Source organism: Dreissena polymorpha, chromosome 12 (assembly GCF_020536995.1).
Source record: "Dreissena polymorpha isolate Duluth1 chromosome 12, UMN_Dpol_1.0, whole genome shotgun sequence".
NCBI lineage: Eukaryota > Metazoa > Mollusca > Bivalvia > Myida > Dreissenidae > Dreissena > Dreissena polymorpha.
In genome coordinates this window covers 12,337,505-12,349,383 of record NC_068366.1, presented here as the reverse complement: position 1 = coordinate 12,349,383, position 11,879 = coordinate 12,337,505, and the positions used below count along the sequence as shown (strand labels likewise).

The following is an 11,879-nucleotide window of genomic DNA, read 5'->3' as shown; positions in this document are numbered from 1 at the left end:
CGTGTATCCACAAACTAGAATAAATGGTGATGGTATTTATTTACAGCCCGATTAGCGCCGAAAGGGTGACGTTTTTTAATTCTGAATTGATCTGAACAAAATAAAAATAATTCAAATGAACATTTGTTGTCCCTTTCGACGTTGCGCTAATGTTCTGGGAATCGTTAACGATTGTTTTATAGGATTATTTGAGCACATTTATTTAGATATTTGTCTTAAGGTAGCGCACCCGTAATGATTTCCCGCGATTTATTTTACGATCATTGCCGATCTTCAATGTTCGGTTATTTCCGAGAGATGAATTATATTTTTTTCAAACTTCGAATTTGATATATGTTTACGTAATTCCTTTATAAAACAGTATTTTTACTAAAAATATTGACTTTGATCCAAATACCATCTAAAGAAATACGATTTCGCGATTCCTTTAAATATAACAGTCTTTTTTAACTGTTAACGTGTTTCTATCAAATTTAATCCTTTACTAATACGAAGCTGTCGTGACCGAGTGGTTAAGGCGATAAACTTGAAATATTTTGGGATCTTCTCGCGCAGGTTCGAATCCTGCCAACCTCGCATACTTTTTGCGGCGCGTTTTTTTTTCCTAACGTAATTTGATTTAATATAGCATATAAGCTATGTTTATTGTTAAATGTGTTGCAGTTTTTATGCACATTCTTGAATTTTTAAAAATAAAACAACGTTATGGCTAAATTGGGTAATTTACTGCTGAAAATACGAATAATGCATGTTGCTTTTTTACTAAAATGATACTATTTTGAATTTTATGACACTTTGTTTTAACCAGCCCAATTTCTACTTGGCTGAAACCACTTACATTTCATGGCGCTCTTCCGTAGAAAACACGTTGTAAAAAATTGAATGTCTGTAAATGAATACTTATATCATACTGTTTAAACTTTAAACACCTTTACGGCATCTGTACACACCAACTGCATGACAACATTTGGAAATCTGGATGAATTATGGAACTTTCATATACTCCAGAGGTGCAAATAAACTGGAAAAAAGCCGAGCGTGGGGTTGTTTTGAAAAAAATCAGTACTTTTTTTTAAGCATGGAAAGCCTACCTAAAAATTTGCTTATAGTTCAGTGTTATGATGCTGATTAAGAAAAGCATACATTAGATAATATTTGGAAAAGTGCCCATTACGGGTGCGCTACCTTAATTAATGTAAATTGTTAATATGTTAAGTTATGTTCTGAAAAAACTAAAAACAACACAATAATTGTCTCATCAAGTCAGTGAATTATCACCAGTCCTTATTAATACACACAACAGGACCATATTAAATTCAAAATAAACATACTTGCAAATGCCTTATGTTATATCATCACCTAGAACCAGTCAATTCACAGTATCGTGTAGTTGTACCGATTTACGGGTACTTGAATTGTTTATTAAGCACAATAATATATTTTATACTTTTGTGTGCAAAAAAAGATTTATCCAACAACATCGCAATTCAAAATGAGCGTAAATTGGTTTATAATTGCGATATCGTACTGGTGATGGTTTTTATTTCAGAACTAAACTCTCGACTGGAAATGAAAGACGTGTCTTTATTTCGTATTTATACTTTTGTTTCAACAGATTGTGGACCTCCTCTTGACTGGGCACACGGCACATGCATTGCGACCAACACAACGTACCAATCTATTGGACTGTGCTCCTGTAACACTGGATACACTTTTACTGGACAAAATAACAGCATTGAATGTCTTGCGAACGGATCATGGAGAGTTCCCGATGGCAACTGCACTATAAAAAGTAATATTAGTACATTTGAACCGGTCAATGACAAAATATGCATATGTGACATCATTAGAGGCATGGACAAAATCCGTCGTTGGCGTAATGTTCTTGTGAATAATTCAAACGAATTAAGTTGTCAAACCAACGGGAATACTATGAAACAAAATAAAAGCTTCTGTTAAAATGTCAATGCGAAAAATAAACAATTACAGCACGTATAAACACAAATGATGTTAGTATAATTAAGACAGCGTTTGGCGTGGAACGGCGTTTTTCTCCTTTTAGGGTTTCAATTCAAATACTCATTTATTAAACATCATAGTACTGCCTTAAAAGAAATACTCAATTTCCCTGAATATTATATATTTTGATAGGTATGGCTTTTCTCCAGATTAGGTAAAAATTACTCAAGGCATTATCTTAGCAAAGTAAGTCCATATGTCCGAGTAATGTTTCCATGCGCGACGTTTTGTGCATTGCTGTAGTAGACGATTTTACATTTTGCGCTGATGTTCAGTATTGTGTTTTAAGACTGTGGCAATCCACTAGCTGATCCACATCGCCACGATGACAAATCAAACGGCACAGTTTTTTTGTCAACGGTAACATTTTGGTGTAACGAAGGCTATGAATTGGTGGGAGCAAACACATCAGTATGTACGGAATTGTCTAAATGGCGACCAGATGTTCCAAATTGCAAAATAAAAGGTGACAATTTACATTTCATATACTGTACTCAGTACACGTAACACGCTATTTGATGCTTTTATAATATTAGCTAAAGGAATGTGTCTATATTCATCATTTTTATTTGATGTAAAGACACAGATTTTAAGTTTGCGAAAGAAATTTATCATTTGATTGAATGCAAATTTCTGTATTGTCTCACCTCAGAATGAATGAATTCTGATATTATAAGTGAGCATGTTAATGCCGCCGATTGTGCGACAGCGTTTGATTCTGACTATATAGTACATTTAACAAGGTAAACGTGAAGGCAATTGTAATTTGCGACAGTGCGAGAATGATCTGGGCATCTGTTTCATTGCCTTTTGGGCTTGTTTAAGCACACTCATTTTGATTTTTGTCTTGATGATAGTATATTTTGCACATATATAATTAATGTACTAATGTAATGAAAAGGTAAACATACCATGGTCATTGGGTATCCATGTCATCTGCTTGAGACAAATTATCAAAGTTAAGCACATCTCAACATAACGCAAACTCGCTATAAACAATCATAGACATTCTTATTTTTAATCACGACCTTGAACCAGTAAATTCATATTAAAGTAGGTTTGTGTCAATTTATGGGTACGTGCATGGTTGAGTTTGTTTAGTTTTAGATATGATACGTATGAGTGCAAAGCACACTTTCTCAAATGGAATTGCAATTCAAAATGAACATGATTGATGCTTCGATATTGTTTGGTGGATTATTTTTCATTTCTTAAACAAAATCAAGGTTGCAAATAAAACAAATCTCTATATTACTTTTAGTATACGTTTGTTTCAACAGATTGTGGACATCCTCCTGATTTAGCATACGGCACATGCATTGCTATCAATACTACATTCAAATCTATTGTGCTGTGCTCCTGTAACACTGGATACACTTTTACTGGACAAAATAGCGGCATTGAATGTCTCGCGAACGGATCATGGAGAGGTCCCGATGGTAGCTGCACTATAAAAAGTAATATTATCATATTTGAACCGTTCCATAACACACCCTGCATACGTGACATCATTGGTGAAATGAATATAATTCGTCGTTGTCGTTATATTTTTGTGAATAATTGGAATAAGATTGTATGCCAATCTTTCCGTGTATCCACATACTAGAATAAATGGATTCAGTAGTTATTTACTGCCTAATTAGCGCCGAAGGTGTGACGTTTGTTTATTCTGACTTGATCTGACCAAAATAAAAGAAATGCAAATACAAATGTGTTGTTATTTGCGACGTTACGATTATGTTCTCTGAATCGTTCACGCTTGTTTTATAGGATTGTGTGAGCACACTAATTTAGATCTTTGTATTAATAAATGCAAATTGTTCATAGGTTAGGTTAGTTTCTGAAAAATCTAAGAACAGCACAATAATTATCTTCCCAAGTCAGTGACTTATAACCAGTCCTTATTACTACACACAACAGGACCAAAATAAATTCAAAATAAACATATTTGCAAATGCTTTATGTTATATCATCACCTCAAACCAGTCAATTCACAGCATCGTGTAGTTGTGCCGATTTACGGGTACTTGAACTGTTTTTTTAAGCACAATCATATATTCTACACCTTCGTGTGCAAAAAATGATAAATCCAACAATATCGCAATTCAAAATGAGCATCAATTGCTATATTATTGCAATAGCGTACTGGCGATTGTTTGTATTTCAGAACAAAGCTCTCGACTGCAAACGAAAAACGTATCTTTATTTCTTTATTATACTTATGCTTCAACAGATTGTGGACCTCCCCCTTATTGGTCATATGGCACATGCATTACTACCAAGACTACGTACCTATCTACTGGACGGTGCTCCTGTAACACTGGATACACTTTTACTGGACGAAATAACAGCATTGAATGTCTCGCGAACGGATCATGGAGAGTTCCCGATGGCAACTGCACTATAAAAAGTAATGGTATTATATTTGAACCGGTTAATGACAACATCTGCATATGTGACATCATGAGAGGCATGAACAAAATCCCTCGTTGGCGTAATGTTTTTGTTAATAATTTAAATGTATTGTGTTGTCAAACCAACGGGAATACTATGGAACAAAATAAAAGCAGTTGTTAAAAAGTAAATGCGAAAAATACACAATTACAACACGTATAAACTCAAGTGATATTAGTGTAAATAATACAGCGTTTGTCTTGGGACGCCTTTTTTTCCTTTTTGGGTTTTAATTTAAGCACTCAGTTTTTAAACATCATAGTAGGACTACTTCCTTAAAAGAAATACACATTTTCCCTGAATATTATATATATTTTGATAGGTATGGCTTTTCTCCAGATTAGGTAAAAATATCTCATGCCATATTACGTCGTGATTTTAGCCAAGTAACTCAACATGTCCGATTAAAGTGTCCATGCGCGACTTTTTGTACATTGCTGAAGTAGACGATTGTACATTTTGCGCTTATGTTTAATATTGTGTTTTAAGATTGTGGCAATCCACTGGCTGATCCACATCGCCAAGATGACACTTCAAACGGCACAGTTTTTTTGTCAACGGTAACATTTTTGTGTAACGATGGCTATGAATTGGTGGGAGCAAACACATCAGGCTGCACGGAATTGTCAAAATGGAGACCAGAAGTTCCAAATTGCAAAATAAAAGGTGACCATTTACATTTCATACACTGGACGAAGTAAACGTAACGCGCTTTTTACTACTTTTATAATATTAGCCAAAGGAATATGCAATAATTACCATTTCTATTTGATGAAAATAAAACGATTTTAAGTTTGCGAAAGAAATAAATCATGTGATTGAATGCCAATATTCTGCATTGCCTCACCTAAGAATGGAATGGATGGATTCTGATATTATTAATCAGCAGGTTAATTCCTCCGAATGTGCGACAGCGTTTGATTCAGACTATACAGTACATTTAATAAGGTAAAAGCGAAGGCAATCGTAATTTGCGACAGTGCGATAATGATCTGGGCATCTGTAACATTGCTTTCTGAGCTTGTTTAAGCACACTCATTATAATTTTTGTCTTGATGATGATAAATTTCGCACATATTTAATAGAAATACTAATGCTATGTAAAAGTGAATATACCATGGTCAGTGGGTATCCAAGTCATCTGTTTGAGATAAGTTATCAATTTTCAGCACATCTGGACCTAACGCAAACTCGCTATAAACAGACATACACATGCATATTTTTAATCACAACATTGAACCAGAAAATTCATATTAAAGTAGGTTTGTATAAATTTATGGGAACGTGCACTGTTAAGTTTTTTTATTTTAAGATATATCTTTGAGTGCAAAGCACGATGTAACATATGGCATTGCAATTCAATATGAACATGATTGATGTTTCGATATTGTTTGGTGGCTAATTTGTCATTCATAAACAAAAAAAATCAATATTGCAAATAAAACACATCTCTATTTTTCTTATGGTATACTTTTGTTTCAACAGATTGTGTACATCCTCCTGATTTAGCATACGGCACATGCATTGCTACCAACACTACGTTCCAATCTATTGGACTGTGCTCTTGTATCACTGGATACACTTTGACTGGACAAAATAGCATCGAATGTCTCGCGAACGGATCATGGAGAGGTCCCGATGGCATATGTACTATTAAAAGTAATCTTATTAAATTTGACCCGTTTCATGACAAAACCTGCATAAGTAACATTTTTTGTGGCAAGAACAAATTGCGTCGTTAGTGTATCCTTTGTGTTTAGCTGTAAATGATGCAAATGGATTATGTTGTCAGAGCAACATTAAAGTGTTGAAACATAGTAGTTTAAATAAAATTTTCAATTCGAAAAACAAATCCACAATAACAACCCGTATACATACAAGTGAAGTAAGTGTCATTAAAACAGCTTTTGCAGTGGATCTTCTCTTTTCTATCAGTTTTCAATTTTACTACTAATATGGTTACTTACAAAAAACACATATTCCTGTATATAGTATATATGTTACCCTCGTGGTTATGAGTGTGTATTATTCCAATTAACAGGTAAATATCATAAACAAGATATCATAGTTCAAATTTCACTTATTTTAGTAATGTTATTTAATAATACAGACTTATATTCAAATATCAGTTCATCCCAGAAAAATCTGACAGGATCTGAAATATATAAAATAATAAAATACTCAACAATAAAACAATAGTTCTGTTCTAGTGGCCTTAACATGTATGTTATACGACTCAACTGCTCATATAAGATTCAGGTACAACAATGACAACAATAATCATAAATACAGAAACGCAGAATTAAAAACCTTCCAAATAATGAGTTAAACATATTTCATTCAACAAAATGATACAATGCATACGATCCTTACCAATTTATGGAATTGAGTCCCTTTTCTCTTCACATCCGTCTCTCTCCTTTCAACATTCTGGTGCTGTAAGTTAGAGCATGCAAACAGATATTATTGTGTTTCAACTGAATGTATTAGTTGCTATTTAAAAGTGAATTTATTAATTTGCTGCCATTCTGAACATTTGCGAAATCCTGTGATCTGAACATTAAAGATGTTCAAACCTCCAACGACATGCAAAGAAAACAATGCATTGCAACCGTTTTCAATTACATACAATAAAATACAAACATAAGAACCAATACTGACCACTAGAGTGAACTTGAACTCGATTATTACATAAAAGCAAATGTCCGCTTGCTTTTCTCTCCGATTTGTTTATGTGACCACTGACCATACTCAAGAAAATGTTAAAATAATAGGTAAGGATTATAAACCACTAAACAAATCGGTAGAAAGTCGACCCGGTCACATACTCCCCCACTTCGAGAAATAACGTTCCGCCATTTACCCAATCTGTCAAAACCGTCAGTCTACCATAAATTATCTTATAGGAACTGACTGAAAGCAACTGCATTGTACTTATTACAAATAATACTATACAAGATCTTAACGACTAAACAATGTCAACCCCATTACATTTAATCCCTACATAATAGTAACTGCATCGACGTATCCGAACTCCTCCTCCCCACCTTTTAACTGCGACCTCGCAGGTCTTTTAAAATCTAAAATATATTTATTTCATTTATTTATCATTTACATTGTATTAAATTTAGTTTTCTTATTGTATACATTTATATTGAAGACATAAAATTACATTGAGTATATTTTGTAAAATTCATATTAATATTGTTTTGATTAACTTAAACTATAATTACTAATTTAATAATATTTTAATGATGCTTTTTGTTTCTGTTTTGTTTCTTCAGTTATGCAAAATTATATTTATTTCATATTTAAGATAAACGCAATTTCTATCATATACTATGTGACAGCTTGATACTAACTGTAAGCAATACACTGTTATACATGTATCACAATTAAACATCAATACAATCTAAAACATTCATGTACGTACAACAATATTATGACATGTATATAACTGATTCAATACTCAACATAGCATTAAACATTAACATGTTGTGAAATGATATTAATTATGAAACCAAATATTATAATCAGACAATAATGCCTATATAAAACTTCTTTGATGTAATCATTTCAATGCACCTGTAAATTGTTAAAACTATATACAAGTTTACACACCAATTTAAAATTAATGTAAAACACATCAAATTATGTCAGTTGTTTACATAAATATTGCCGCAACTAACTTATTGGCCATTTCAACATCCATATTCTCCAAAACCCTTGAATTAAGTAAAACATTTAAAGTCTGTATTTTACTTTCTAGTGGTTCTGGTGTTGTTGAGGTCATAAGATAAGCACCATATCTATCGGGTGGTTTTCTAGTCATCTCAGATCTTCGAAGTTCAGGAACAGGCGGTGTTTTACTCTTAATATAAAGAAGTTAAACTCCAGCTGCTGGAGCAGTATTGAATTTTCATTAAAAACAATTAGCTGGTCCTTTATTTAAGGCAAGTGACCGATTGCCCAAACAGTACAAAACAGCACAATACAGCACAATACAAACCAACATAAACACAAAATATGAATAAAGCTGGGATCACCGCCTTGGAACGGTCAATGCAAAGCATTGGGGGTTTAAACCTGGTTATAGAGCGCTCAACCTCACACTTGGCCCAGCAAACACTTCTTGCATGATATATTTCCTGTCTTGAACTTTCTGCATTTATTTCTGAACCATATCTCCCCTTATTCTTATCCTGTGTTCCTTTATAATTTGCCTCTATATGTTCAGATGCTATTCCTGTATTCGCAGACGCTTCATCTTGTACAATATCCTCACTAGCCTCTGAATTATCAGCTTTGTGCTCAACATTCTCTATTGTATCTAACCCTTCAGGTTGATTACTTACAGCTTCTCCCACTGTAACATTATTTGACTCTACATTTGTTCCAGACACTGATTCTGAATCAACACTCAGATTTTCAATATCTTGATTCTTTGTGACTGAAGCATGGGCGTCCCCATGTGCCAATGTAGTATCTACAAAGTACGCTTCCTCTTCACTTTCGGAATCATCATTTTTGGTGACGTCACCTAACTCCGTTTCACTGAAACCTCGGTTTCATATTCTTTGCACTGTTCAGCAATCAGTTCTTCACTTTCATTCTCCTGTCCCTCTATTCGAAACAAATGGTTTCGATGCAATACTTTTTCTTTTCCAAGATCTTTATTTCTGACATTGAATACAGGTATATAATCCCTTCGCTGTTGTACAGCTTCATATACTTCATTTTCATATTTGTCTTCAATTTTATGTTTGCCATCAAATGCCAGTCGTTTAACTGTACTTTTACTCCCACATATATTTTGACTGTTTTTGCATTTTTGTCATAGACGTTTTTCTGTTTAGTTTTGGCTTTTTCTATATGAATTTGTACTATCTTTCTTGTAGTTTCAATTCTTTCCTTCAGCGCTTTAATGTAGCCATCTGTCTCCTTACTAACTGTTTGGTCTCTGATTTTTTCAAACGTTGCATTAATAGGAAGTCTTGGCTTTCTTTCAAACATTAATTGATATGGCGAATACCTTGCTGAGTCACGCGGTACACAGTTATAAGAATATACAAGATGTCCAATGTACTTTTTCCAATCTCTTTTTGTTCAATATTCAAAGTTCCAAGCATATCCAATAAGGTTCGATTAAATCTTTCATGCCCTGAATTGCCCTGAGGATGAAAAGCTGTTGTATGGCTGATTTTAATGTCTGTTAATTTACAGAGTTCTTTTATAATGTCACTCTCAAAATTAGCACCCTGATCCGAATGTAAACGTGTTAGTATTCCATAAGTCACTACAAAGTTGTTGTAAAACGCTTCTGCAGTTGTTTTCGCCGTTTGATTTTTTTGTTGGTAAGGCAACAGCATATTTTGTGCAATGATCTGTGATAACTAAGATATTACTGATGCCTCCTTTTGATGGCTCCAGAGTCAAGTAGTCAAAACAGACTAATTCCAACGGATATGTTGTGGTAATACTCACAAGTGGAGCTCTACCTACAACATACTTCCGTTTTAAACATCTATCACAGTTGGTCACATACTTATCTATTTCAGATGTCATCCTTGACCAATAAAATCACTCCGTTATCAACCTCATAGTTCTTTCTTTTCCGGGATGTCCATGTCCTATATTGTCATGTACTCCTTTAAGGATATCATTTTTGTAGCAGTCTGGTACAACCAGTTGTTCTATCACTTGATCTTCATCATATATTATTCTATAAAGAATTTCACGTTTAATTTTAAAATTGTTAAATTGTTTTTTCATAATCAAATCATGTTTTGTCATAAATACAGATGGAATTGTCTCATCTATTTGGTATTTTCTCCAACGATCAATGAACTGATCTTGCCTTTGCATTTTTCTGATTTCTCTTAATTCATTTTGCGCAAGTCCTTGACCTATTTCATCTATTTCCTAAAAATTAAGAGTGCCCATTGGCAAAGTTTCAATGTATGAATTAACAGTAAACATACCGTTACATATTGCCTTTACAGTTTGTTCATCAATTTTTACCATTTCTATATTGGTATATACAATCCGTTCATATGGATACCTACTCATCCCATCAGCATCTGTATTTTGCAAGTCTTGTCTGTAAATTATATCAACTGAGTACTGCCCTAATGAAGCTACCCACCTTTGATTAGTTGCATCCTGCTTTGCACTAGATAGGATATGAGTAAGCGGATTATTATCAGTAATTACTGAACAATGATTTATAGATAGGAAGTCTGAAAACGTTTCAGTCACTGTCCACTTAAGGGCTAGGAATTCCAACTTAAAGGCACTGTAATTTCTGTCTGCTTTGTTCAAGGTGCGGCCTGCATTAGCAATGACTCGTTTCTTATCTTCTTGAGTCTGGTATAGAACAGCACCTAAAGCTTTTGTTGACGCGTCAGTATGCAACTTAAATGATTTATTGAGATCAGGATTTGCTAAAATTGGAGGAGAGCATAAAATTAGCTTTAATTTATCAAATATCTCTTGTTCATTGTTAGTCCATTTCCAAAGTGTATGCTGTTTTGCTTTGCCCTTTTTAACTGATGTTGGAGGAAGCAATTCTGATAATGGCCTTGTGATTTTGCTACAATCCTTAACAAATCTGCGGTAATATCCCGCAAAGGCTAGAAATGAGCGAAGCTCATCCGCATTTTTAGGTGTAGGCCAGTCCTTTACTGTTTGTATTTTTGCAGGGTCTGTTTCAATACCATCTGCACTGACCACATGACCTAGAAAATTGACTTTTGTCTGGAAAAAAGAGCATTTCTCAGCAGCTAGCTTCAGGTTACATGATTTCACTCTGTCAAGTATGATGTTTAATCTCTCTAAATGTTCTTCATATGTTTTACTATATATAATTTGGTCATCCAGAAATATTGCACAGATTTTCATGTTCAGACCTTGTAGACATTCCCCCATTAATCTTTGATAAGTGGCGGGCGAATTGCTCAACACGAACGGCGTTTTGTTGAACGCTCATAATCATAAGGCACCAACTGTGAATCATGTTCGTTCCTTGTGGCTTTCCTCTACCTCAACCGGGTGATACCAAGATTTCATGTCAATAGTAGAAAAAAACTTTGCTCCATGTAAACAGCCAAACACTTCTTCGATTCTTGGTAATGCATATGCGTCTTTAACTGTTTTATCATTCAACATTGTATAGTCAACGCACATCCTAAGATTACCATTTTTCTTTCTTACCAATACAACATTGCTTGTCCATGGTGATTTTGATGGTGTAATTATCCCCCCTTCTAAAAGCTGGTGAATGTGTTGTCTTACTTCTTATATCATTGAAGGTGGAATTCTTCGATGTCTTTGCTTAAAGGGTCTTTCATCTATTAAGTCTAGCTTATGTTTTATTTTGTTGCATTCTCATATGTCGTTTTCTGAAG

General features: G+C 34.0%; 1 protein-coding gene across 23 annotated transcripts in view; it reads left to right on the top strand.

Annotated features, from left to right (window-relative positions):
- Positions 1 to 11,879, top strand: part of LOC127853540 (sushi, von Willebrand factor type A, EGF and pentraxin domain-containing protein 1-like) — a 46,822-nt gene that overhangs the window by 22,318 nt on the left and 12,625 nt on the right. For 6 of the 23 annotated variants that reach the window (XM_052388113.1, XM_052388105.1, XM_052388104.1 and 3 more), the window contains 6 exons: positions 1,616 to 1,792; positions 2,309 to 2,485; positions 3,300 to 3,476; positions 4,253 to 4,429; positions 4,963 to 5,139; positions 5,959 to 6,132. The exons of 1 other annotated variant lie outside the window; for it this stretch is intronic. In XM_052388113.1, coding sequence (XP_052244073.1) covers positions 1,616 to 1,792; positions 2,309 to 2,485; positions 3,300 to 3,476; positions 4,253 to 4,429; positions 4,963 to 5,139; positions 5,959 to 6,132 — 1,059 coding nt within the window. The remainder of the gene's footprint in view (positions 1 to 1,615; positions 1,793 to 2,308; positions 2,486 to 3,299; positions 3,477 to 4,252; positions 4,430 to 4,962; positions 5,140 to 5,958; positions 6,133 to 11,879) is intronic. 16 more of the 23 variants (XM_052388114.1, XM_052388110.1, XM_052388107.1 and 13 more) reach the window with 8 other exon arrangements.